This window comes from Petromyzon marinus, chromosome 23 (genome assembly GCF_048934315.1).
Source record: "Petromyzon marinus isolate PM22_M1 ecotype Great Lakes invasive population chromosome 23, UKy_Petmar_22M1.pri1.0, whole genome shotgun sequence".
Classification (NCBI taxonomy): domain Eukaryota; kingdom Metazoa; phylum Chordata; class Hyperoartia; order Petromyzontiformes; family Petromyzontidae; genus Petromyzon; species Petromyzon marinus.
The window spans coordinates 1,670,817-1,697,838 of record NC_133689.1 but is presented as its reverse complement, the minus strand read 5'-3'; the positions used below and the strand labels follow the sequence as shown (position 1 = coordinate 1,697,838).

The window sequence follows — 27,022 nt, the reverse complement described above, 5'->3', positions numbered from 1 at the left end:
GGGCAACGCCACGGGACAGCCCCCTCGGAGCTCGAGGCCGTCGCGTGCAAAGAACGCGGTGTGCTTATTAGCGTTCCGTGCAGCGAGTGTACTGAGTGGTGGGAGTGTACTGAGTGGTCGGAGTGTGCTGAGTGGTCGGAGTGTGCTGAGTGGTGGTAGTGTACTGAGTGGTGGGACTGTACTGAGTGGGGGGAGCGTACTGAGTGGGGGGAGTGTACTGAGTGGGGGGAGTGTACTGAGTGGTGGGAGTGTCCTGAGTGGTGGGAGTGTACTGAGTGGGGGGACTGTACTGAGTGGGGGGAGCTTACTGAGTGGGGGGAGTGTACCGAGTGGGGGGAGTGTACCGAGTGGTGGGAGTGTACCGAGTGGTGGGAGTGTACCGAGTGGTGGGAGTGTACCGAGTGGTGGGAGTGTACCGAGTGGTGGGAGTGTACCGAGTGGTGGGAGTGTACCGAGTGGTAGGAGTGTACTGTGCACAGGGACACAACTCAGTGTTGCTGCACCGGTACAGCCCTCCCGCGTCTCCACTGCCGGATTGACAGAAGGGGCCTCCCCACACCGTGCGCTCCGTGTGGGTCTTATTTGAATGCCCGGAGCATGAACGTGGGAGCGCTTAGGTGCGTTACAACTGTGGATTTTGGCTTTCACAATCCGCTGCTGCCAACAGCGTAACGCACCTACCCCCACGCCGCTTCTGAAAACCTGTTCGTGCATCATATCGATACCCGCGCAGGCGCTGTCCCGGCTGCAGCCCTGCTTGACCTTCTGAGGTCGCGCGCTGTACGGGCGATCTGCTCATGGGCCGTGGCGGTTGCGTCGCTTTGGTGGTTCTCGTCCACTGCGTTCTTGCTGCGTCACAGTTCCGTCGCCACCGAGTCCCATGCTCGTCGGCAGAGCGGGTTTGTCGCCGGACATGCACCACGCACCACCACCTACTCCCCTGGCTTTCCTCGCGTTATGCGGTCGTAGTAGTAGTAGTAGTAGATGCGTTCCAACAAAAACGGGCGCACAAAGCGAAATCGCGGTGCATGGACCGCACAGCCACTCAACCCACAATGCCCCGCCGAGTAATGCACACAGTACATACAGTACACACATGCACAGTACATACAGTACACACATACACAGAGCACACATACACAGTACACACATAGTACACAATGTTGTCCCATGCCCGGCCGCAAAGCCGCATCTGAGTGAATTGAAACCGCATAGAGCGAGAGAAACCTGAATCTGATCGCACGGGGCACGTAGCCCTGCTAGGAAGTGTCTCATCGGCCCACCGTCTTGCCAGACCAATATTGTCCAGGTCTGGACAGCCATTGGGACGACGGACTCCACACGTGTTTTGTTTATTTGTGCGTTGCTGCTGCTGATGATGACGACGACGTTTGCACATCGGTTTGAACATCGGTGCACACAATGAGCTTCTAGAATTCCCACTTCTGGCTCAGGGCGGTAAACGGGGAGATGAGCAACACGCGGTGCTTGGCATCATGACGACGCACTCCCGCTTCGACGGACGTGCGCTTTTCCCGCCGGAGCGCCGAGGGGGGGCTCACCTGCAGGCCCTCGATGGCCAGCCGCAGCATGCTGGGGCTCAGCTTGGAGGCCTGCTTGAAGGAGAAGTTGCTCCAGTCGATGATGAGCACGAAGCCGTTGACCTGGCACTCGGCGTCCTCGATCATCGTCTCCAGGGACAGCAGGATGGCGCGCAGGATGTCCACAAACGTGTACCTGCACGCTCCGCGCATTAACACCTGCGTGAGACCCCCATCCCGACGGGCGGTCTCTTCGTCTCGGGGTTGGAAGCGCCCGTCCGCACGTGCGCACAAACGGGATCCCCAAACTCCAAGTCAGTCAACCACTCTGCGCTATTTTTTCTTCTTCTTGGCTCTGAAAAAGGCCCTTTGCCCGAAACAATGGCCCACTGCGTACATTTCTGTTGCATGGCAGCGTTGATTATGATTATGATGGGAGAGGGACTCTATACCTCTGAGGAAGGGTCATCATCCGAAACAAAACAATATTATTTTATTCTCATTCTACGTGACTTTACCGAAAGAACTAAAGAAGATGAATCCTTGCAGTCACGAAAGCTTTAAATCGAAATAATCCGAAACGTTACCTTTTGTATATTTTTAATTTTAGGGGCCACAGTGTTATTGACGAATGTGTTGAGTCATATTTGCGTTTCTTATTCGTGCTTGTACACAACTGACGGTGCAGCAGCAGCAGCAGCATCACCAACATACACGTGTTTCATTCTGTAGTGTAAAGTGTATCTATCTCGGAGCTATGCGATTGGAAACCAGTCAAACTGTTAGTTGTACACAACTGACAGTGCAGTAGTAGCAGCAGCGGCATCACCAAAAGACACGTGTTTCATTCTGTAGTGTAAAGTTGTGTATCTATCTAGGAGCTATGCGATTAGAAACCAGTAAAACTGATACAAAAACAACAAAAAGAGCTGCCAAAAAATTGGAAGCACAAACTGGGGAATTTTTTTTTCAAATATTGAAATATCCACAGTTTTAAATATTTAAATATTCACGTGCATTTTGCCTCGACAGCCACCCGGCAGCTTCCGTATGGTCAATTCAGCATTTCCAAGTGCAAACGCCTGTTGGAAAGTGTTGAATCATCCATGAGCGTGCATGATCTTTCCTCGTTTGTGTTCTTTTTTTGTAATACTAGGCCGCGTTCCAGTCTGTTCCATTGGTGTCAAATTGTGATGAGATAGAGGCGGAGGTGTGGCTCAGGTGGCTAATGCTGTGTCAGAAAACACCTCGCTGCCACGGGTGAGAACCTGCATTTAAATGCAAATTTCAGCCACCCGTGATTAAATCGAATCCGCAAGTGAAGTGAGTTGATGGTTTTGGCCCGGTCACCAAAGACGGCACAATTAATTTTGTTATTAATTAAATTTGGCTATTTTTTCTCTCCTCTCTCCCAGCTCTGAGCAGTGGCACAGCCATGGAATGTGCGGGCGGTTCATCTGCACCAGGGCCCATGGGTTGGAGGGACCCCCATTTAATTCCTTACGCCAGGGCCCAGGCCAACCACGCTACACAGCTGTGTAGCAGATTGATGGTCTCAGCTCGGTCAGCCGTGGTGGTACAATGCATTAAGCTATTTGTATATTATTTGGCATTTTTCCAGCTGTGAGAATTAAAGAACGGTTTGCTGAACACGTGATAAACACTGTTAGCAGTGATGTCAAAGGTGTTCCTCAGAGCATGGATCACAACGTATCTACAGGAGTGACTTCAGAATTAGTATTGCGATGTCATTCCACGGCGTTCTGCGATGCCAGGTGCTTCACTGATATCTCAGAGTTTCGTATGTAAATTCATTTTTTCTCTCATGGTACTATGTTGAACTTCTTTCGCACCGTGTATAGCCAACCGTGCTAATCGGAGTTGCGGGAGGAGGATAACAAACGAAACAAAACATCGAAATCGATAGCACGATTGGAATGTAATCGGAATGATATATTTTTTTTAAATTGCATCTTGAACTCTCTCAGCGAGCAGTATAAGATCACATTGCATCAGAAAACATCCGTAAGAGATGAGATCACAGACCCACGTTTTGTTTCTTCATCTACCAGTTTGGTGCCCCAGGTCGCGCGCTTACAAATGAGACCCATCCCGGTCTCTTGAATTCTGAACCCGGCTCAACAAAATACACTTAAAATGTGAAGCTTGCTTCCGAGGTCACTTCAATAGCCACTTTTATCCACGCTATGAGCACACCATTCGTATGCCCCGTGAAGAGCGTTTGTTAAATGTCACTCTAAATGACGTCTTCTATCTTCGGTTGGAATAATTAGATCTTTTTGTCTTACCCTCCCCCCAATTTTATCCAGATTGCGCCGACTGCGTCACGTGGTCACGAGACGAACCATGCATCCATTGGAAACTCTCACAGAGCAGCGCAAGCCTCCGTGTTAGGGAGCGTCCCACAGAAGCGGACACCACGGAGTTACCTCTGAGATCTCTGCAAGCGATCTCTGGTCCACAACGTAGGTGGGCAGCACTTTTTCCACCTGCTCTGAATGAGTGAAATGTCCATCGCTTGACAAGCATACAAATATTTTTTCGGTTCCAACCGCTGGAATGTATCCCAATTAAGTAAAGCGTAGATTGAATGCGATGGGGGCTGTTTTTGCATGCCAAAATAAAGTGTAAATAATTTTAGCCACAATGAGTGCAACACCAGTTTTCACACAGTTGTTTTTGTGTGCAGTCACTGGTGATCGGATGAGACCATCCACTGACTAGCCCTCTAAGAACCCAGTTTTAAATCACAATCAGTTGCCTGAATTTGAACCTATGATTTTTAATGGCACCACACCAGTGCTCTGACCTCTGAATTAATGGGGTTTAGGACTGGTTTAGACATCACTCGCCACTGATGTTAGCTGTGGCCAGGAATCATCCTTACTGTCCACATCCGAGATGTGGAGGTTACGCCAGTGATGTTCACAGCCTGCGGGAGGGGATGTGCAGTGGGTCAATGCGGGGAATGGAGCTCTGCAAGAGGGCAAGGATTTAAGAATGAATGAGGCTGCGTGTTTAAAATAATGTTTGTGATTGAATTTGTAAAAAAATGCGGTTAAAAGAATGGGTGGTTAAATGAGAGTGCACGTTTGAATGTCGTGTGATTGATTGATACGGAGTTGAGTAGGAGTGGTTGAATGGGGCTGTGGAGTCGAATTAATCTGTGTGGTGGAATGAGCTGCAAGGATGAATTAAGCTCAGGAAAAAAAATCGACGTGCGGTTGAATGATGCCACACAGTGAAACGAAGGAATGAATGAGGCGGATTGAGTTAAGATGCATAGTTTAATGAGGCTACGCGATTGAATAATACCGGTTGAAGTAGGCTGAAATATAATCTGTGCGGCTGAATTTGGCTGTGCGGTTGAATTAAGGTTCATCGTTGAATGAAGCTGCACAGTTGACCGATGCTGCTTGAATGAGACCGGTCGGTTTGGATGATGTCCTGTGACTGAATCGAGGCCGAGTGGGGGCCGTGTGGTCCGTGAGGCGTGCCATCACCTGCTCTGGTCCCAGTTGGCCGCGAACAGCACCAGGACCTTGCGGCCGTAGTGATCGGGCTCGGCGAGAACGCCGGGAAAGCCGTCGCGGAGCGCCTGCTTGATGCCGTGGTCTGTCGCCTTGAAGTTCTTGAACATCTCCAAGTTCTGCTGCCGGAACTCGAAGTACTGCGCGAGCAGGCGGAACGCGGCCGCCGGCTGCGACTTGCGCGCCCGCAGAAAGCGCAGGATGAACGCGTCGTCCGTGCGCAGGAAGCCCACGTCGGGCCTCGTGATGATGAGGTCCCGCACCTCCTGGATGGCCTGGTGGACGCTCTCGGGGGTCTCGTTGAGCTCCAGTCGCGCCTTCTCCAGCGTCTCGGGCCTCAGGCCCGCCTGGAGGTGCGCCATGGCGTGCGACCCCTCGCCGGGGGCCTCCGCCCGAGAGGGACGAGGTGGCGGAGAGCGAGGAGGAGGAGGAGGAGGAGATCGAGGTGTGACTTTGGTTCGAGCCACGGCTGGTGGGCGACCTCAGAAGGTCGGGGATTGGGTCGGTCGGCAGAGGGCCGATCGGCTCCTCGGCTTCAGCGCGGTCGCCTCGGGCTCTGGAACGGCTGCGCGAGGGGCGGCGATGGTGCGATGATGGCCGCGGTGATCTCGACGGTCGCGCTGCGGCTACATCCCCGGGCGGAAGAGGAGCTGCCCTCAAGTGGAGCCGGGACCGCGATCATACCCGCTCCGCGTGCGTGTGGAGACTCGCGCTCGACCCCACGGGACCTGGGAGGGGAGCCGGGAACAAAGGGGAGGGGGGGGGACGAGAGGGGTCAGGGGCCCACGCAGTGGCGCGGTCGGCGTGGACCCTGGTGCAAGGAAAGCCTGGCCTGACCGCCGTCGCGCCTCCAGCCCCGCATGCCTGAGCCCTTCAGACCCGACGGACCCCTGGTGCAGTTGCACCGCCTGCACACTCGAGGAGCGTGCAGCAGTCTCTGTGCCCAGCGAGGAGGATCGGTTTGAGATGAGAGGAGGAATGTTGGTCGGTAAGGGCCCAGAGAAGAGTGGGGTAGAATGTTGTGGATGTTGTAGGGGGGCTCATTCACGCAAGGGGGGGGGGGGGGGGGTTGTTGCAGTGAGCCAAAGATTCGGCTCTGGGTTCCCCTCTAGCATCACGATGAGCGACAGTGGGAAAGAGGGTTCCCCGCCGCCTGCGTCGGAGGAAGAATTCCTGCTTGTACCGAATTCTCAGGAAGAGGTTGCGTGGGGGGAGGTCGCGTTCCTCCATCAGCTAGGAGATGAGTCACCGCTGCACCTGAGCGCAGAGCCGACGACGACGATGACGATGATGATGACGACGATGATGACGATGATGAAGACGACGACGATGACGATGATGAAGACGACGACGATGACGATGATGAAGATGACGACGATGATGACGATGATGATGTCGACATCACAGGAGAGCCGCGTGCGTCTGTCCGTGTGTGCGGGAGATCGGTGATCACTGACAGCACTTGGCCTGCACTCTGTTGTATTTTGGAGGCGTGTTGTGTCCTTGTCTCGCTGGGCTGTGTATCTGTGCGAGTGTACGTGCCGCATTTAGACGGTGCTCGCTTACAGCAGTTGTCCCACCAGCCTGTTCAAAAGGCGATACGGGGGGTGTTCATCTTTGCCAGCGCACTGCGCTACGAACCAGGTCAAACGAGTTCGATTCCAGCTCCCCTAGATCGACTCAGCCTTAAAATCAGTGCCTGGTGCGAAGTGTAAACATCAGCGCTTGGGAGACAAATGCGGCCGGGAGTGAATCTGGCCACAGCACCCCCTAGTGTGCCGTGCCGCCCTTAATAGGTGCTCGCTAACAGCCCCAGCAGTCTCTGTGTTTAGTACAGACATCGATATTTGTGTACTGTATAGAAATCTGAGATGTAATGTTGAATATTTCACAGGTTTGAGCATTGCCCCTAAGCTAAGCCTTTACCTACATATCTGTGACAGGTGTAATTCATGCGCGTGTGTAAATTGGTTTATGCTTAAAATAAGAAATGTAGTTAAATCTCGGCACACACGTACACACACACATCGTTGTGTGTGTACGTGTGTGTAGGTGCTCGCTAACAGCACTTGCGCCTACAGTCTGTTAAGACTATACGGGGGATCTTTGTCTTTGTGTGTACTGCAGTCGATACACACAGGAACAACACCGAGGAGATGGAGCGACGAAATAAGCTCGTGGCCCAAGGTGCGAGGTTGGATTGTCACACGGCAGGGTCGTGAGAGACGGCGACGGGGACTCTTCATCCAGCAGTGGATCGACCATGGACGGTTGTGATGATGATGGAGGTGGTGACAACACGTACACAAAATGTTGACATGTATAGACGACACGTATGTTGATGTATCCTTCACTTGACCAGGACATGTAATAATCCCCATTGAGACGCAGTCTCTTTTGCAAGGACGACCTGGGTGGTATATCGATGGTGACGACGACGACGACACGTAGATATACTAGAACCCCGTTAAGCGTGAGTGGACGAGTGATTGAGTGTGTGGTGTGCGTGGTGGTGTGTGTGTGGTGTGTGTGTGCTTGGTGGTGTGTGTGGTGTGTATGTGTGGTGTGCGCGTGGTGTGTATGGTGGTGTGCGCGTGGTGTGTATGGTGGTGTGTGTGTATGGTGTGTGTGGTGTGTGATGTGTGTATGTGGTGTGTATGTGGTGTGTATGTGGTGTGTGTGTGTGGTGTGTATGTGGTGTGTGTGTGGTGTGTATGTGGTGTGTGTGTGGTGTGTGTGTGGTGTCCGTATGGTGTGTATATGTGTGTGTGTGGTGTGCGTGGTGGTGGGTGTGTATGTGGTGGGGAGCGATAGTGTAGCGGTTAGCGCGCTGCGCTATGAACCTGGCGACCCGGGTTCGATTCCCGCTCACGGCCAACACCAGTGACGATTATCTGAACCGGTCCCGGGCCTCCCCTAGGTCGACTCAGCCTCAAATGAATACCTGGTGCGGTGTGTAAACATTGCCACTAGGGAGACAAAGGCGGTCGGGCGTGTTGCTGGCCACCCACCCCCTCGTGTACCGTTCCGGCCTTCATAGGTGCTCGCTAACAGCACTTGCCCCTACAGTCTGTTAAGGCTATATGGGGGATCTTTTTCTTTGGTGTGTGTGGTGTGTATGTGGTGTGTATGTTTGTGGTGTGTGTGTGTATGTGGTGTGTATGTGGTGTGTATGTTTGTGGTGTGTATGTATGTGGTGTGTGTGGTGTATGTATGTGTGTGTTACACACCTTACACGGACGTCGTCAGTGGCGAGGCGGACACTCGTGATGAGCGAGTCGGCGCTGCGGCACGAAGCTGCAAGCAGCTAGCTCCGCTCCACTGATGATGCTGCTGCTGCTGCTGTAGCTGCTGCTGATGATGCTGCTGATGTTGTTTAGCTGCTGCAAATGATGATGAAGAAGTAGCTACGGCTCTGGCTGGTTTTACGTGATGCGCCTGCTACATCTGTCACTGATGCAGCGGCCGCGTGTGTTGCTGCTGCTGCTGCTGCAGAAGCCGTTTTGCCTGCTGTTGCTGCTTCTACAGCTGCTGTTCCTGTTGTAGTCCCTGCTGTTGCTGCTTCTACAGCTGCTGTTCCTGTTGTAGTCCCTGCTGTTGCTGCTTCTACAGCTGCTGTTCCTGTTGTAGTCCCTGCTGTTGCTGCTTCTACAGCTGCTGTTCCTGTTGTAGTCCCTGCTGTTGCTGCTTCTACAGCTGCTGTTCCTGTTGTAGTCCCTGCTGTTGCTGCTACCGATGATGACGCCGTTTCTGCTTCTGTACGCTCCTGTGGAAGCAGTGTTACCTGCTGCTGATGCTGCTAAAATCCCTTGCTTGTAGCTGCTGTTGATGACGACGATGTGTTGATTGTGTAGCTGCTGCTGTATATCCTGCTGCTGCTTCTGCTGCTGATGGTGATGAAGTCACCGCTGATGCTGCAGTAACCCGGCCAAGAGACGCACGCCTCTCACGTCTCGCTGGTCAACCACCCCCGAGTCAGCTCAAGGGGGTCCGGACCCCGATCTGCGGTGGCTGAGCGACCCCGGGGTGGGGGGACCCCCTGCGACTACTCCAACCCCCCTTAGCGACAGCACCAATGGCTTCGAGAAAGCGAGCGAGGGGGTCACGACAATAGCACGCTGGGGTGGGGGGGGGGTTACAGCCAAGCATAGCCTGCCCACTGACTCCCCATCCTTACTCCTCCTGCTGCTGCTGCTGCTCCTCCTCCTCCTCACAGACCCCTGACGGCGCCCTCCCGCAGTGGAAGCGCGGACTGCATGAGCAATGACGTCGCCAGTGTCGTTCGCAGGCGTCCGGGTCAACCTAGCCTGGCACCCGTGTGCGTGTGTGTGGGCACCCGTGTGTGTGTGTGGGCACCCGCGTGTGTGTGTGTGGGCACCCGTGTGTGTGGGCACCCGTGTGTGTGTGTGTGGGCACCCGTGTGTATGTGTGTGGGCACCCGTGTGTGTGTGTGTGGGCACCCGTGTGTGTGGGCACCCGCGTGTGTGTGTGTGTGTGGGCACCCGTGTGTGTGTGTGTGGGCACCCGTGTGTGTGTGTGTGTTCTACAACTGACCACCACCACCACCACCACCAACCACAACCAAGGCTAGTCTGAGCTGAGCCGGGCAAGAGAGTGGGGGGGGGGGGGTTATAGTGGGTGGGTGGGATGAGGATGGGATCTCCCGTGTAGAAGTAAATAAATATATTAATAATGCCGCTGCTTTGAAGAAGAATAAATCCGTAGATTGGGAGCAGCGAGGAGGCAGCGCCACGCGCAGTTCGCGCGCTCCCTGTCCAGCGTGGGAGCCCTGGCGGTGGCGACGCCGCAGAGGCGCGCGGGTCACGCGGAACGCCGCCCCCCACCCCCCACCCCCCACGTCCGTCCGTCCGTCCGTCTCCCACCGTATCGGAGAGCGGTGGAGCAAAACGCACCGCGGGCGACGTTTCGTGGCGGTGGTCCTACGCAGCGGCGAGACCAAAATGGGTCCACTGTTGGGCAGAGGGCTATGTTGCGGCGTTTGCTTAGCGTGTGTGCGTGTGTTCGCGTCCGATGTTTGTGTCCTGTGTACGTGTGTGTTCGTGTTCACGTGTGCGCTCATGATTTGTGTGTACGGACTCTCATGAAAATGAGCCTTGCCTTGACACTCGCTGATTGCTTTTATCCCGGATAAAGGAAGGTAATTTCTCTCGTTAATTTCTCGGCATTGGGGGGGTTGGCCACGTTTATTTTATTTATCTTCGGGAGGAACAGGACGAAACCGACGGAGGACATGGAGGGAGCGAGCTAAGCCCACGTTGCCAAAATCCCAAAGCCAAACACCCCCGTCGTTGTTACTCGGGTGTTGATGATGCTGCTGCGTTGGCTGTGCTGCACAGCCAACGCGCTCGCAGTAGTAGTTGTAGTAGATGTAGTAGTAGATGATGTAGTAGTTGTACATGATGTAGTAGTTGTAGTAGTAGATGTAGTAGTAGTAGATGTAGTAAATGTAGTAGTAGATGTAGGAGTAGTAGATGTAGTAGTAGATGTAGTAGTAGATGTAGGAGTTGTAGTAGATGTAGTAGTATATGTATGAGTAGTAGATGTAGGAGTAGTAGATGTAGTAGTAGTAGATGATGTAGTAGTAGATGTAGGAGTTGTAGTAGATGTAGTAGTAGATGTAGGAGTAGTAGATGTAGTAGATGTAGGAGTAGTAGATGTAGGAGTTGTAGTAGATGTAGTAGTAGTATATGTAGTAGTAGATGTAGGAGTAATAGATGTAGTAGTAGTAGATGTAGTAGTAGATGTAGGAGTTGTAGTAGTAGATGTAGGAGTTGTAGATGTAGGAGTTGTAGATGTAGGAGTAGTTGATGATGTAGTAGTAGATGTAGGAGTATATGTAGGAGTAGTAGTAGTAGATGTAGGCGTTGTAGATGTAGGAGTAGTAGATGTAGTAGTAGATGTAGTAGTAGTAGATGTAGGAGTTGTAGTAGTAGTAGTAGTAGATGTAGGAGTTGTAGTAGATGTAGTAGTAGTAGATGTAGGAGTAGTAGATGTAGATGTAGGAGTAGATGATGTAGTAGTAGTAGTAGTAGATGTAAGAGTAGTAGATGTATAGGAGTAGTAGTAGATGTAGGAGTAGTAGATGATGTAGTAGTAGATGTAGGAGTAGTAGATGTAGGAGTAGTAGATGTAGGAGTTGTAGTAGATGATGTAGTAGGAGTAGTAGATGTAGTAGAGGAAGGAGTAGTAGATGATGTAGTAGTAGATGCGTTCCAAAAAAAGGCTGCAGAGCGAAACCGCACGAGTATACAGCTGCCTGCCGTGTAGAGCATACAGCATACACACCGTACATGCACAGCACACACACCGTACACGCACAGCACACCGTACACGCACAGCATACACACCGTACACGCACACCGTACACGCACATGATACACACCGTACACGCACAGCACACACACCGTACACGCACAGCATACGCACACCGTACACGCGCACAGCACACGCACACCGTACAAGCACACAGTACAAGCACACAGTACACGCACACAGTATACTAGTACACACACAGCACACACACACAAGTATCACGCCCGGCTGCATAGCCGCATATGAGCGAATTAAAACCGCATAGAGCGAATCTTGGGTAGGCACAGTGATCCACATTTACGCGAAGTCGCAAACACACCGAACTCGCACGAAGCGAGGTAAATCTGCATTTGCGATAGGCAACGTTTCGGCCAATGCCCTTTTTCTCGTAGCAACATCGTGTGTGTGTGTGCAAGGCGTGTCCACTAAGAAGAATGCCTTTAGGATGTTTGTCAAGGTGGGATTATTTTTGTTCTCTCAACAGTGGGATTCTCTTTTACCGCCCATGGAGGGGGAGGGACCCCACAACTCAATGTGATTGGCATTGGCCAAACAACATCATACATGCACAAACAACATCACACATGCACCAACATCACACATGCACCAACAACATCACACATGCACCAACAACATCACAAATGCACCAGCATCACACATGCACCAACAACATCATACATGCACCGACAACATCACACATGCTCCAACAACATCATACATGCACCAACAACATCATACATGCACCAACAACATCATACATGCACCAACAACATCACACATGCACCAACACCATCACACATGCACCAACAACATCATACATGCACCAACAACATCACACATGCACCAACATCACACATGCACCAGCATCACACATGCACCAACAACATCACACATGCACCAGCATCACACATGCACCAACAACATCATACATGCACCAACAACATCACACATGCACCATCAACATCATACATGCACCAACAACATCACACATGCACCAACAACATCATACATGCACCAACAACATCATACATGCACCAACATCACACATGCACCAACAACATCACACATGCACCAACATCACACATGCACTAGCATCACACATGCACCAACAACATCACACATGCACCAGCATCACACATGCACCAACAACATCATACATGCACCAACAACATCACACATGCACCAACAACATCATACATGCACCAACAACATCACACATGCACCAACAACATCACACATGCACCAACAACATCACACATGCACCAACAACATCACATGCACCAACAACATCACACATGCACCAACAACATCACACATGCACCAACAACATCACACATGCACCAGCATCACACATGCACTAACAACATCACACATGCACCAACAACATCACACATGCACCAACAACATCATACATGCACCAACAACATCACACATGCACCAACATCATCATACATGCACCAACAACATCACACATGCACCAACAACATCACACATGCACCAACAACATCATACATGCACCAACAACATCACACATGCACCAACAACATACATGAATCAACAACATCATACATGCACCAAGAACATCACACATGCACCAACAACATCACACATGCACCAACAACATCATACATGCACCAACAATAGCACACATGCACCAACAACATCACACATGCACCAACAACATCACACATGCACCAGCAATATCACACATGCACCAACAACATCACACATGCACCAACAACATACATGCATCAACAACATCATACATGCACCAAGAACATCATACATGCACCAACAACATCGCGCATGCACCAACAACATCGCACATGCACCAACAACAGCACACATGCACCAACAACATCACACATGCACCAACAACATCATACATGCACCAACAACATCATACATGCACCAACAACATCACACATGCACCAACAACATCACACATGCACCAACAACATCACACATGCACCAACAACATCACACATGCACCAACAACATCACACATGCACCAACAACATCACACATGCACCAACATCATCACACATGCACCAACAACATCATACATGCATCAACAACATCATACATGCACCAACAACATCATACATGCACCAACAACATCATACATGCACCAACACCTGCCTTGCATGTTAGCTGGGTTAAGACGCGCGCGCGTTTGTGTCTGTGCTAAGAAAAAAAATCGGTGTAGCGATGCGAAAAGAGGCGTTTGGACGGGATGGGCATGGGGTTGGTTGGTTTTTTGTGTGTGTAAAATAAGTAAGTAATGCTAAGGGACTGGAACTGACCGAGCAGGGAAATGCACCGCAAATGTTGAACACCACACCAGGGACGTTGTTCATGTGGCTCGGGTGGGACGGAACCTCGATCCAGAGTCGGGCGACACGGGGCATTGTACTCGAGGCAGGTGGGCAGTGGGGAATGTACGTGCGTTGAACTTCTTTCGCACCGTACGTAGTCCGACCGTGATAATTATCGGAAGCGTGGGAGGGGGGGATAAACTGAACACATCCAGCAGCTCTTCAGGAATGCGTTTTCAACCCCCAGACGTAGCGCCACCGTGCGTGTGCTTGCTTGCGTGTCCACGATTGTGCTCGATTCAGGGATCGAACCATTCGCTCTCAACTCAGGGGCTTGGTTGTGTCTCCCATTCCACTGGAAGGCGACGCTCGCAGTGTACAGGTAATTATGATCCGCGCAGCGCAATGTGGATGGTGGATTTATGTGGGGGAACTTTGATCATCCTGGGAGCATTACGGCACATCCAGTAGTGTCCTGTTATAGGAGCAGAGAGGGATAATGAGCTACGGGACAGATGGAGAGAGAAGCAACTTCGTAGAGAGAGGCGGTCACAGGCAGAGGAGAAGAGTGGGGGTGGAGGGTGGTCTTGATGTTGCGTTGTGGACGGTAAATAACGATTTTGTGTGGATTGCCAGAGGAAATTTTAAATTTATCAGATGTTATATTGGGCTGAGATTGATTGGTATCAGCGATGGGGTTAGGGCTCTGGCTGCAAATTGTCTGCGGTGTTCGCTCCCCCCTCCCCCCCCAGAGCATCGCGTGATTGTCACTTATACATTCCTCGTGCTCAGGACGCGGTTTATAACCCCGCGTGATTGTTCAAATCGGTGGGGCCTGCGCAGTCAGTTCTTTTTGAGTTAGTGGTCTGGATAAGGCTGAGAAAAAATAGATATTTGTATGCATGCAAGGGCACATCTTTTGTGTGTGCCGGTGTCGCCTAACACGGTGATTCTCGTCATTGTCGCGTTTTGCATTCTCAGATGGCAATTGTTAGAGATTGTAAAAATCAAAGATCATTACTTAGTTTAAAAATATATATGTAAAGATGTACGCAACTAGAACGTGTTGGGTTGGTAAAGTTTCACTTTTGTTTCTACTGGTTTTACAGTTCCTGCACGGACCGCCCGTTTCTCACTCCACTGCTGGATGAGGGCCTCCCCTCGGCCCCGTATGGGTTATTTTACCATACTTCACCAGCCCTTATCTGTTTCATCAGTTTTAACGATTTAAATAACTACATGCAGTTGATTTGGTCAATGTTCCACAGCGTTCTGTGAGCGAAATCTTTTACACCAATCGTCATTTAAAATGACGATTGGTGTAAAAAGCAGTTTCATAGGGGGTGAAAGCAGCGTATTTGATGGCAAATCGAAGCAGAAGTGGCCGTGCTGTGTCACCGGTCTCACGGCACCTTCCGACCTCGTGTGATGGATTTCACGGCGATTTTTTTTTGCAATACCATTGCTCGCAGCTTACGTTTAAAAAAAAAACCTGAAATGCCGGTAATTTTATGCAAATTAGAGTTTCGAATGGGCATTTCAATGAAACTGCGCCCCCTAGCGGTGGAACAGCGACCCCTAGTGGTGGCACAGCGCCCCCTAGTGGTCAACATTGTTATTGGCGTCCTGCAAAAAAAATCTGCTGCACAGTTTACCTCGAGCCTCTTACATGCACCATGGGATTCCATCGCCGCCACCTATCTCCATCCCCCTGCCTGCATCTCTACCTGTAATACAGACACAACACATGTTCGTACATTCACACTGGGACTCTCCTTGTTTGTTACTCACCTGGTTTATTCTGCAGTCTCGACTCTGTCCGGGGCTTGAACCGCGCACCTCTCAGCTGTGGTGTTGCTTCAGCATCACCTTGGGCCACCGTGTCTTCACGCAGGTGTATGGGGCTCCATGCGGTGTAGTGATTGCACTGCGCCGCATGGGTGCTTAAAGGTGAACATGTGATCACCATTTTTAATAATTTAGTAAAAAGCTTGCATTAGGAACCGTAACCGTGTAGAGAGCTTTAGAGGCAGCTGTGTGAACCACTAGACCACACAAGCACGTGAATTGTTGTGAGATGTCTGGTTATTAAATCATTGCCATCTTCAGCGTTGTGTATTTCAGTTGTATTTAAAATAAAAATAGAAAAATAAACACCATTTCTTTGATTATGAAAATATATATATAATTTTGGCCTTTAATGTGTATTTAATTATACACTTTCAAAAAATAAAAGTTAACGGTTGGTTTTGAATCCAAGACCTAGAGTTTTCATAGCCTCGTGTGCTCTCCACTAGACTATAGCATAATGACATGACAACGGCGCTCAGGGCCGCCCATCCATGAATCAGGGGAGCAGGCGGCGAGCCACGGCTGAGCTCTGGGTGCCACAGACCGCGAACTTGTCTCCTCTGAGCTTGTTGGCGGCAACACATGAACCTCCACTGAGCAATCACTCAGGAACATTCTCTTCGCCCTGCGATGCAGGGAATGTAAATCACATTGAGATCTGTAATAAAAAAAAAACTCCCATCCCCACTGCGCTTTAAAATGGCCAGGAGTTTTCAGTGCAACACACGGGGTTTGCGAAGCTGTCTTTGCATAACTTTATTTTATTCTCCAATGCGTGTTTTTTCTCCAGGTCCTGATATTCACTCGTATGCTCAACACTCATTACATAGGCCTGGAGTGTTGGCCCAGTTGGGCTATAACCCGAGATAGATAACCCGAGTCCGGTTGGCATGCCTTTCATGCAGCGCTTTGGAGGCGTGGGTTGGTGAATCACGTGGAGATTTGTCAAACTTGTTGTGGACTGCAAGGTGGACAGATGGCAGTGCAGCAAGTAGACCTGGAGACCCCTAAGTGCTATCTCCTATTCATATTTTTGGGGTCTTTCGGTAAAGCCACGTAGATATAAAAAAATATCAAAATAATAACGCTATCTCCTCGTATTGACAGAAAAAGGTTTTCCCCCCCCACGTGTTAAACGCCATTCTTGGAATAGGCCAAACATCCCAATGCAAGACGCTCCCAAAGTAGTCTCGAGACTCATTGTGGTTTCCCCAAGGTAGAATGCATTAATGTCGCAATGATGACGTGCCTATAACACAGGAGAATATCACCCGTTGTGCGTCCAATTCAAATGCCCCGTAATTATTGAAGACCCCATGTCGCTCATTGGGATTGTTTGACCATACTTCACGCTGGTCAGTGCGAGTATAGGAATTTGACAAATCGCACCGTGGCATCAAGGCTTGAGCGACAAACTAAAGGGGGAGGTTGGGGGTGAGGAATCTTCTAAAGTGTTTTTGTACAATTAGACCCAGGCTTCTAACGTGCCTTGGTCAGGAACCGGACATAGAGGCTGGAGTATTGATGAAGCCTTGCGAGTGCCGCGCATTGCAGCGGCGCTGCCTCGGACACGTGGCGCCCTCTGGCGGTCAAAGCCCGGCACAGATCGGCTTTCACGTGTGGCCCATGGACTCTCCGACCACGACAGTGTTCACGGCGTGCACATTAAAGTCACTCGCATTCGTTACGAACACCGCCGCGCCGTACCACAAGAAAAATCCGAATACAAATCGTTTTGTATGGTTTACAAAAATGTAAGCCCCAACGGAGATTGGTTTGGCTTGTCGGGCACGGTGTCTGAACTTCTACCCACGTTGCCTCTGGACTCCCCCCATGCCACAACGGTCAGAGCGGTTGTTGGACCATACTTTACCGTGTGGGTTGGTCGTGAGCGTTAAACATGAAACACACGGCACCGAAAGCCTGAGACAGAGATAGGCGTTTATTTCTACACCAACACGTCAAGTCCTTGTGGCTCAGTCGCCAGCTCACCGTCGGCAAGGCACACTCACATGCACAATGCAGGCAACTCTCAATTATCCGCAACACTGGGGGGAGGTGTGGGTGGCGGGAAGAGGAGTGGGCCAGCTAAAAACTTAAACACGAACGCAAATCACTAAAATTTAGGCTACAAGAAGGTGCTGTTTACGTGCGTGAAACGGGACGTTAAAAACGCCGACTTAATTTATCGAATCTGAAAGCAATCGGCTGAATTTGCCGTCGAGTCGACGGCGAGGAAGTGGCCGGACTCGGAGCCGCGACGGGTGAAGCGCGTCGCTCCACGCGTTTGACGAAACTTTGTTTTTACACGAGCGCAGTCAAGCCGCGACCCGGAGAGTCCACCCGTGGATAATGGAGAGTTAACTGCGTGCGCCGATGCAATGACAAAGCGGGCAACGGAAACACGAACGCCGCTCAGTTTCCGGTTCCCCACGGAATGCGGCCGCGCCGATACTCCCTCTGCCTTCGATGTGTGTTCACGTGCACAACATTTGGTATAAAAGAACATTGTTTATTTAAAAAATAGGTTTACAATCTTACAAATCCCGCGCCACTCACTGGAATTCAACGTTGTATACAGCACCACATCGCAAAACAAATAAAACTAAAGTGAGTTTTCCTTAGTTCTTGATCGGGTTGCCGCTATATAATTTTTCCCCACGCAACACGATATTAATTTTCACGAACGGACGACATTCGCGGTATGAGATTCCCACAGATGTCAACAGATCGAAGAATTGCCATCTTGTGGCAACCTCAGTTGTCGGTTTGCAATGGATGCCCAAGTAAAACCAAGGGGGAACGTCGCTAAATTTGTTGACAAGAAACTGACACTCAGGATTGAGCCCTCTGTCACGCGGCTAGAAATGTGTGCAATTGTAGAACATGAGTAGCCTGCTCAATGCAAGGGAGGATGTTTACCGGTGTACGCGGGCATTCTCGCCACACCTGAGTGAAACACCAGCACACCTGGAAAGGTCGTTTTAAATATCAAACGGGAGTTCAACTCATCCTCCAAGGAATCTTTGAGTTAGGGGGTCTTGCCCAGCCATGGCCGTCACTGGATTTCCCCAAGGTAGAGACGCTTGTCATTGGCGCACGACAGAACTGAAATACAGAGACAACGGCAACACTCTCAACCCGCAGCTCGTACAAGACATCATCATCATCATCGCCACCATTAAATCACTTTTCACCTCAGACTGAAAGCGTTTATGCATTGGCTCTGTACGTCCGCTGCCTCGTCACTATTATCACAGCTACCATGACGGTCATTGTTCTTACGCATTCCACGCCTTGACAACCGGGATTGTTGGCCGGGTATCGGTTTTCTGAGAATCGTTTTCAGAATCCAACGCCGATTGCAAAAGTCACGGAATCAACAATGGCAGACACTTCGGACGATTGAACCGATTGGCGTGTGCGAGAACGTTCAGATCGCACGTCTGTTCCACTCGGTCACCGCGTGGAACACGCACACACACACACACGGGTGGCAGCGTTATTTTTATCTGTTATACATTTTTAAACGTACGGAAAACCGTTGGTTTTTTTTTAGCAACCGATTATAGATAACACGATTACAGACAACGACTCGATCTTTGTGCGAAGAGAGACCTTACCGATAGGCTCCTCGGGGTGGAAAGCGACATCGTTGACGGAACCGGCGTGCCCGGGCAGCTTGTAGAGGATGCGACGCGACGTCGTGTCCCATATGTACACGAACCTGTGCAACGCAACCACACCCAGCAGTCAGGCGCAAGCACAGCATCGTGCCAAAAACGATTCTCGAATATCATAACCTCTGTGCCACACGTACGCTTTAGAGGGGATGTTGAAAGAGCGCGTGATGCTATTAGAAAACGACGAGGCCACGTGTGCCCGCGGCATTGTCTAATTTTGACTACATTCGATACATTCCATGCAAATTACTTGACTGCGAAAATACATATATCAACATCGCCCCCTACTATATGCGTATTACCCATCTGATTCTATTATTAGCAGCTGCTCACTCATCGAAGGTCAAACCTCATTTGGCAACGTGACCGCAAACATCTTGTGGAAAGTTAACCAGTTACATTTCGATGTAAAGCTTTCGTGACTGCAAGGATTCATCTTCTTTGGTTCTTTCGGGAAAGTCACGTAGAATGAGAATAAAATATTAAATTGATAAAATAAAATATTGTGTTATTTTATCAATTTATTATTTTATTCTCATTCTACGTGACTTTACCGAAAGAACCAAAGAAGATTAACCAGAACCTTAAGAATAAATAGAGATGACACAAACGGAATCTTAACTCCCCCATTCTATATAGGTAAACAAAAAAATTGTGTTTTTATAGCCTAAATTACACGTTTTTTTGCATCATCTGTGCTGTCACTTTGCAGGGGCCGCCTCCACTCCCCATTATCATCCTGGGATAATGGGGCCATGACGGAGTTGAGAGGTTACCTGTCTGCAGAACCCGCAGACACTTTACTACCATCGTGGGACCAAGAACACTTCAGCAGGTTCTGAAATGGCACAAGCAACCGCATCGTGCACGATTAACTTCAATGAGGAAGCCACTTTTAAATCTAGATTGAAAACATTTCTTTAGAGCTGCTTTTTGTGCTTAGTTTGTCGTCCTTTGCCCACACCTCCGATTAGCACAGATGGGTAGATAGGGTGCATAAGAAGTTCAACACACATACATTCTATCATCGTCCATGTTCTACTCACTGCTGAATGAACACCCCCCCTCCCCAACCTCAAAGTTGTTGCCAGCCCTCCCAATCGTGCGCTGCCACGGTCCATCTCGTTGTGCCATCCCCAAGGTGGACATCATCCAAGGCTGTGTCCCTCCTTTGGCTGCCGTTCCATCACCAGTCTCGTCGATCGGTCATCATCCCTTTGAGCAACGAGTCCCTGTCCAGGCCCGCTTAAGTTTTCTTAACAGTCGACAAAATCCATGTGATTTGATCCATGCGTTCCTCTTTCTGTCTCTTGCAGTTCCCAGCGTGCATCTCTCCTTGCGCACTTCAGTTTGACGTTTGGAGAGAACTGTGACGCTAAAAGGAATGGCACCCCCTTCCCCATGATGTCCGTGGATCAAACAAATCACTCGAGACACGCCGGTGTATGGCAGCAAGATCAGTTTATGCAAATGCTGGCGCAAGAGGTCACACGTTTGGCGCAACGGTCCATCGCTGACGATGCGCGATGCATGAATGAAGCTCTTCTTGCTACTTTGCACACTTTTCAATGTTTTGATCCGCATTGTTTTGAATACAACTTAACAAAAAAATGTTAACTCATCATTATTGTGCATGAACTAAGCGAGATGCAAATAAAGCAATTACCTTCTCAAAGTTGTGCACGTTGCCTTGAAAAATCTTCACGCACCGCTCCATGGGGGCAAAGGGTCGTATGTCCCAAATCCTCACTGCACATTTCACATGAAAAATCATACAAGCATTTATAATTGTCGTAAAGTTACTTCATCGCACACAGGTTCAAAACCTAATATGTTTATTTTCACGTCTATTTTTGATCGATTCATTGATTAAAATTGTCTTGTGAGAATAAATCAATCATACGCCAATTATATGCTGTTAAATGTAATCCGATCCAGGAGAGCGGTAGTGCAGTGGTTAGCACACTGCCCGATGTACCTGGCGATCCGAGTTTGATTCCCTGCCATGGCTAACTTCAGTGGTGAGCGACAGGTGAGCTGGTCTTGGGCTCCCCGGTTTCCCTAACCCACATTGACCAGCGTGGTAAGGTACGGTCAAATAACCTCACAATATGTATGGTGGGGAGGCCAACATCCAAAAGTGTGACTGACATGTAGCTGTTAATTAGCCGACAAGGTTACACAAATGCACGCTGCTGTTGTGTGTTGTTGGGAGTTGTCGTGTGTTTTTGTTGGTGGTGTTGTTGTTATACCCGAGTTGTCCATGGCATTGGAGAGGAGGTAGGAGCCGTCAGGACTCAAGCTCAGTCCGGTCACAGAGTCGTTGTGCCCCTTCATCGTGTAGATCAGCTTGTTTTGACGCAGGTCCCACACCTACCACGCGCCGTGCACACATTCACAATACAGTTCTCCCATGAGTTTTTGGGTTGTACCGCGTGTTTTTTAGAGTATTTCGCAGCTAAATTTTTTTAGGTGATAAGCCACTTCGTTGTGCTACTTGTGGCCAGGTCGCTTGTGAAAAAGAGCTCCATAGCTCAGTGGGCCTTACCTGATAAAATAAAAATAGTTTCATATTCTTGGTTCTTTCGGTAAAGTCACGTAGAAGGGAAACAATAAAATAATAAAAATATAAAACAATAAAATTCTCACGACGTTTCGACTGCAACACAAGCAATCATCATCAGGTGTGAAAACCACAGCAAGAAAATTTGAAAAAAGTGGCGTTTTTTTATACGTTAGCACCACGGAGAGCGATTTGGCAGTTATTCAGATGGACGAGTCCATCTATGTTCGGAAAAGAGGAGGGGGAGACGAAAAATAATGGATGCGGTCTGAAAGCCACCGTAAGCGTGAACAATCAATTAAGACCCGAAATGGTTAATCAAATCCTTCCAATGATTGCAACGTGACTTTACCGAAAGAACCAAGAATATGAATCCCTGCAGTCACGAAAGCTTTAAATCAAAAAATAGTTTTGTTCATAGTTTGGCCATGGTGTCTGACGTTAAGCCCCACGTGCTGAAACCATCTTCAGGAACTGAATCCGAAGCTCCCAAAACGTTTCGTCATCTTACTGCGTGTATCATGCACGCAGGGCAATGAGATACCCACAGTGATCAGAGAGGGGTCAATCCACAAGGCGGCTGTAGGAAACGATGGCTATACTTTACTGAAACCGGTACATAGTTTGTTTCATTGTCAACCACAATGTTGGCTTATCGTGAAATAAGAGAGGCATGAGACTCGATGGGGTTTGTTGTAGATAGCAAAAATGTATAAATGTTGAGAAAGTACCACTGTCTCACAAAGTGAAGTAGTGGTGTTGACATGTTCAGTGTGTCCTTGCCTTGATGACATTGTCAATGCCGCCGGAGAGGATCTGGTCGCTGGTGTCGTTGAACGTGACAGAGAGGCACTGGTACGTGTTCTGGAACGAGTGAACTGACCCCTTCTTCCGTGTATCCCACAGCTGTGGGTTAGGGGTACACAGGCAAAGGCACACGGCTCCAAGTTATTAACATAATTCTTGACACAACAACACGATATGATTATTAAAGCGTCAAGTTATCGTTTTTTTATGTTGAATATCGTTTGTTTCATCATTTGGGGAATAATTTGTGAAAATACCTGGATCAGAAAGCATTTTACACAAACATGATATTGTAATAGCATGAATGTTTTATTCACCAAAGTATTAATTCAGATCATCATAACAAGGAAATGTTACATGTTCAATAAGCTTAATCAAATTGATCATTCCATATTTTAAGAGATGAAGGTCTTGATTTAAAGCTTTCGTGACTGCAGGGATTCATTTTCTTGGTTCTTTCGGTAAAGTCACGTTTAATATTTTTTGTTATTATTTTATTGTTTCCCTTCTACGTGACTTTACCGAAAGAACCAAGAATATGAGATGAAAGTCATTCAGATAAAAAAATGTTGGGCCAAACCACAATGATCTGGCCAGATTTGTGTCATGAATACATTCCTCACCACATGACGTTGCCAAATCAAATTGTCACAGGGTGTACAGGCATTCAACGCGTCAATTTTTCTTATTTCAGCTCCCCGGTAAGTCGAAGATGTTCTGTTCATAACAGCATAGCAAGGAGAGGGTGGGGTTCACGTGGGAGTGCAGACCACGGCATTATTATAAACGTCCCTTCAGACTATTTGGCTGGTGTAAATTTCCACGCGATAAGCTACTTTGTTGCGCTATCATTTGTGGCCACGTCCCTTCTGAAAATAGCTATACAGCTCAGTGGGCCTTACCTGCTAAAAGAAAATGTTTTCGTAAGTCTGCACTGCTCACGAGTGCAAGTAATACCATTCCGTCGCCGCGAGCATTCCGTACCTTTACTGTGCCGTCATCGCTGGCTGTGCAGACCATCTGGGGCCCACGGCGCGCCGGGAAGCACGCGTTCACAAACGATGTGTGGCCCTTGAGCCTCTTGATGCGCTCGCCCGTCTCGCTGTCCCACAGCCCGACCGTCTTGTCCGTTGACGACGTGAAGATGGTGCTGAACGGAATTTGTCCGACGTTAGTGGCAGTTCACTCCAACGGAGCGGCGATTGGTATCAAAATAGTGAAGGTTCTGTTGCGGACGTGTAATGATGGATCGATTTGATATGTTAAAATCGAGCGTAAAGCTCGACAAACACACATGAAGTTACAAGTGTGGGAATCAACTATTTACGACTTATACAAATGTGTTGATACATGTACAGCCTGTTTGTCAATCCACTGTTGGATGAGGGCCTCCTCATTTCTGTACAGGTCATGGGTGTTACTGGACCATACTTCACGCTGGTGAAGGCAGGGTTTACATATGGAGTGTTTGGCCTGTGGAATGCAGCAGTTATACCCTGATATTCATGTATATCAGGGAATAACACTAACAAAAGCCTGCACACACAGGCTCACAAACCCAGCATTCTTATTAGAGTACTATTTTCAGCAGCATACTGGAAGTGACTGCATGTTACTGATTCGCCAGTGTTGCCCGTGTGGATTTTTGGCACAAATAAAGTCACATTGGCTGCAACAGAAATTACTGTACCTGCCGTCTGTGCTGTAGTGTATATCCAGGATCGCTCCAGTGTGTCCCTTAAGGTGGGCGTAGTTGTCACAGTCCCCATACACGTTCCACATGACTGCGGGAAAATATAAAAACAGAAAACACTTAATGCAACCACAGCGTGCACATTAAGTAGTCTCTACCAGATAAATAGCGCAGGTGTTTAACATCTGGGATTCAAGAAATGGCCGGATGGTTCAGAGGTCAGAGCACTGCGCTGGCATTGCTTAGGTCATGGGTTAGAATCCAAGCAGCCACCTATGATTCATCTGGATTGTCAATGGCAGTGAGTTGATGGTCTCAGCCCGGTCAGCAATTACTGTATAAAAAGACCCATCCCATAAAAATATGGTTCTGCACTTAATATACTCTTAGGCAGCAAACTTTATTTGCTATGGCAGGATGGATGGGAAAGTTAAGGCCCCTAATGTGGGGTTATGGTCACTTGAAGAGGACTCAGAAGCAGCTTTGCGATGTCTAAATCCATGAATCGTTCTCGAACAACGCATGATTGCAATACTCCGAGAGCAATCCGAATGTATTTTTCTCATGACATCGCAGATAGGCTCAAATTTGGGAGTAAATAAAATTCCAAGTAATCACAATAAATGACAAATGTTTACCATAAGATGATTTATGTGACTGACCACAGGGCTATAGCGAACTTGTGCTCACTGGCTGTATTAAACAACAGCACCAGCCTGTACACTGGCCAGGGACTCACGAATGGTCCTGTCGAAGCCGGCAGAGGCGAGGGTGTTGCCATTGGGGTGGAATTTGCAGCAGTAGACCTCGCCCTCGTGCCCGGTGAGCAGCATGATGGGCGCCAGCAGACTCGAGGATCTGGGTGGGCCCTGCCACCCGCAGGGGAAAGTCACAGGAACATCTGGGTGTCAGAACATACCACAACTCCTGCGGTGGCTCAGACAGCAAATAATGCTTTACAGCACTCAAACCGGTCCACCGAGAACCTGGGTTTGTACCGGTGACCGGGTGGCCAAAGAGGTCAGAGAGCTGATCTGGAACCAAAGAGATCATGGGTTTGCATAGAGAAAGCCAAACATACAATGCCGTAGTTGTTGACGAACCCTCGTATGGACCGTGGTCTTGTCGAGATAGTTGTTTTGTAATTAGAGGAATAGAGGGAACTTGTGCCATGGATCTGCCCTTGGGCAACGATCTGAAGACGTAGCCAGGTAGCACAAGGGTCAGAGCGCTGAGTTGGCACCACTGAGATCTTGGGTTTAAAGAGATGGGCAGGTGGCTCAGAGGTAATAGTGCGGAGCCCGTGAGATCCTGGCTAAATCGGGTTCTCAAGTGAATTTCATAAATGGTCCCATCCCAGTCACCAATGCCTACCACGTTACATGTGGTTCTACACTCGTGTTATTTATGGGCTCATGCTAATACGGGTGCTGAGCTATTGCTAGTTCTAGGCTATTACAATTACCGGGGTTCGTGTAGATATATCTTAAATGGTAGTGCAGGGCTAGTGTTATTACTATATCTAGTCTTAGTGTATCGGGGTTACTGGTTGTGCATTTGGGCGAGTACTAGTGTATCAAGCCTGGTGTATGAGGGCTAGTGATGGTGTATCAGGGCTAGTGCTCGTCACAGCTACTATGAGTGATAGGGTAGGGAATGAGGGCTAGTGCTGGTGTATGAGGGCTGGTGTATGAGTGCTGGTATATGAAGGCTAATGGATTAAGGCTAGTGTATGAGGGCTAGTGCTGCTGTATGAAGGCTAATGGATGAAGGCTAGTGCTAGTGTATGAGGGCTAGTGCTGGTGCCTGAGGGCTAATGAATGAAGGCTAGTGCTGGTGTATGAAAGCTAGTTCTGGTGTATGAGTGCTGATGTATGATGGGTGGTGCTGATGTATGATGGGTGGTGCTGGTGTATGAGGGCTCGTGGATGAAGGCGAGTGCTGGTGTATGAGGGGTGGTGTATGAGGGGTGGTGCTGGTGTATGAGGGCTGGTGTATGAGGGGTGGTGCTGGTGTATGAGGGGTGGTGCTGGTGTATGAGGGCTCGTGGATGAAGGCGAGTGCTGGTGTATGAGGGGTGGTGTATGAGGGGTGGTGCTGGTGTATGAGGGCTGGTGTATGAGGGGTGGTGCTGGTGTATGAGGGGTGGTGTATGAGGGGTGGTGCTGGTGTACGAGGGGTGGTGTATGAGGGGCGGTGCTGGTGTATGAGGGGTGGTGTATGAGGGGTGGTGCTGGTGTCTGAGGGCTCCGCTCACCACGGCCAGGAGCTGCTGCCCCTGCCCCGGGGCTGGCCCCTTCGCGTCTCCCCGCGCGCGCTTCGCCACCGACACGAGCGCCATGTCCTGCGCCTTGCGCTTCTGTTCGATCATCGCAAACCTCTATCGCCCCCACGCGGGAGCCCCAGCGACGCTAGGAGGATCGCGGCAAGGAGCTAACGCCCGACGCCAAATGTGAGCGGCGTTGAACTTTTAATGGGAACGACGCCGCCGCCGTGGGACTAAACCGCCGCGTGAGAACCGCGAAAGGCCTGGGCCTACGGCGAGTGCGAGAGGCGGGTCACGATTGGCCGGCAGTGACGCGCGTAGCAATTGGGCGAGGCGACCGGGGTGACGTCGCGCGCGCGCTCCTATTGGATGCGACGGAGGTTTTTTTGTATCTCCCTCGCGCTCTCGGAGCGTCG

At 49.6% G+C, this 27,022-nt stretch overlaps 2 protein-coding genes and 1 long non-coding RNA gene across 5 annotated transcripts in view; 1 reads left to right on the top strand and 2 right to left on the bottom strand.

Annotated features, from left to right (window-relative positions):
• The window catches only part of LOC116945147 (clavesin-2-like), a 27,631-nt gene extending 19,167 nt beyond the window's left edge, over positions 1-8,464 (bottom strand). The window contains exons 1-3 of the mRNA XM_032959320.2: positions 8,323-8,464; positions 5,066-5,820; positions 1,563-1,737 (exon numbers count right to left, since the gene is read on the bottom strand). Coding sequence (XP_032815211.1) covers positions 1,563-1,737; positions 5,066-5,454 — 564 coding nt within the window. The 5' untranslated portion in view covers positions 5,455-5,820; positions 8,323-8,464. The remainder of the gene's footprint in view (positions 1-1,562; positions 1,738-5,065; positions 5,821-8,322) is intronic.
• On the top strand, positions 3,873-20,128 carry LOC142925665 (uncharacterized). Of its 3 annotated transcripts, none has more exons than XR_012942618.1 (3): positions 3,873-4,027; positions 7,220-15,693; positions 19,990-20,128. It is a non-coding gene; the product is annotated as an uncharacterized LOC142925665 (long non-coding RNA). The 3 variants fall into 3 exon arrangements; XR_012942616.1 differs by having other exon boundaries at positions 3,873-4,031; XR_012942617.1 differs by lacking the exon at positions 3,873-4,027 and adding an exon at positions 5,860-6,508.
• On the bottom strand, positions 17,517-26,920 carry SNRNP40 (small nuclear ribonucleoprotein U5 subunit 40). The gene is made up of 10 exons (XM_032959313.2): positions 26,598-26,920; positions 25,080-25,209; positions 24,338-24,431; positions 23,632-23,797; positions 22,624-22,746; positions 21,530-21,650; positions 20,944-21,026; positions 20,054-20,115; positions 19,218-19,321; positions 17,517-18,702 (listed from the first exon to the last, which is right to left on the bottom strand). The coding sequence occupies exons 1-10, from the start codon at positions 26,709-26,711 to the stop codon at positions 18,653-18,655; spliced, it is 1,047 nt and encodes a 348-aa protein (XP_032815204.1). The 5' UTR covers positions 26,712-26,920; the 3' UTR covers positions 17,517-18,652.
• Positions 26,921-27,022: the final 102 nt, after the last annotated feature.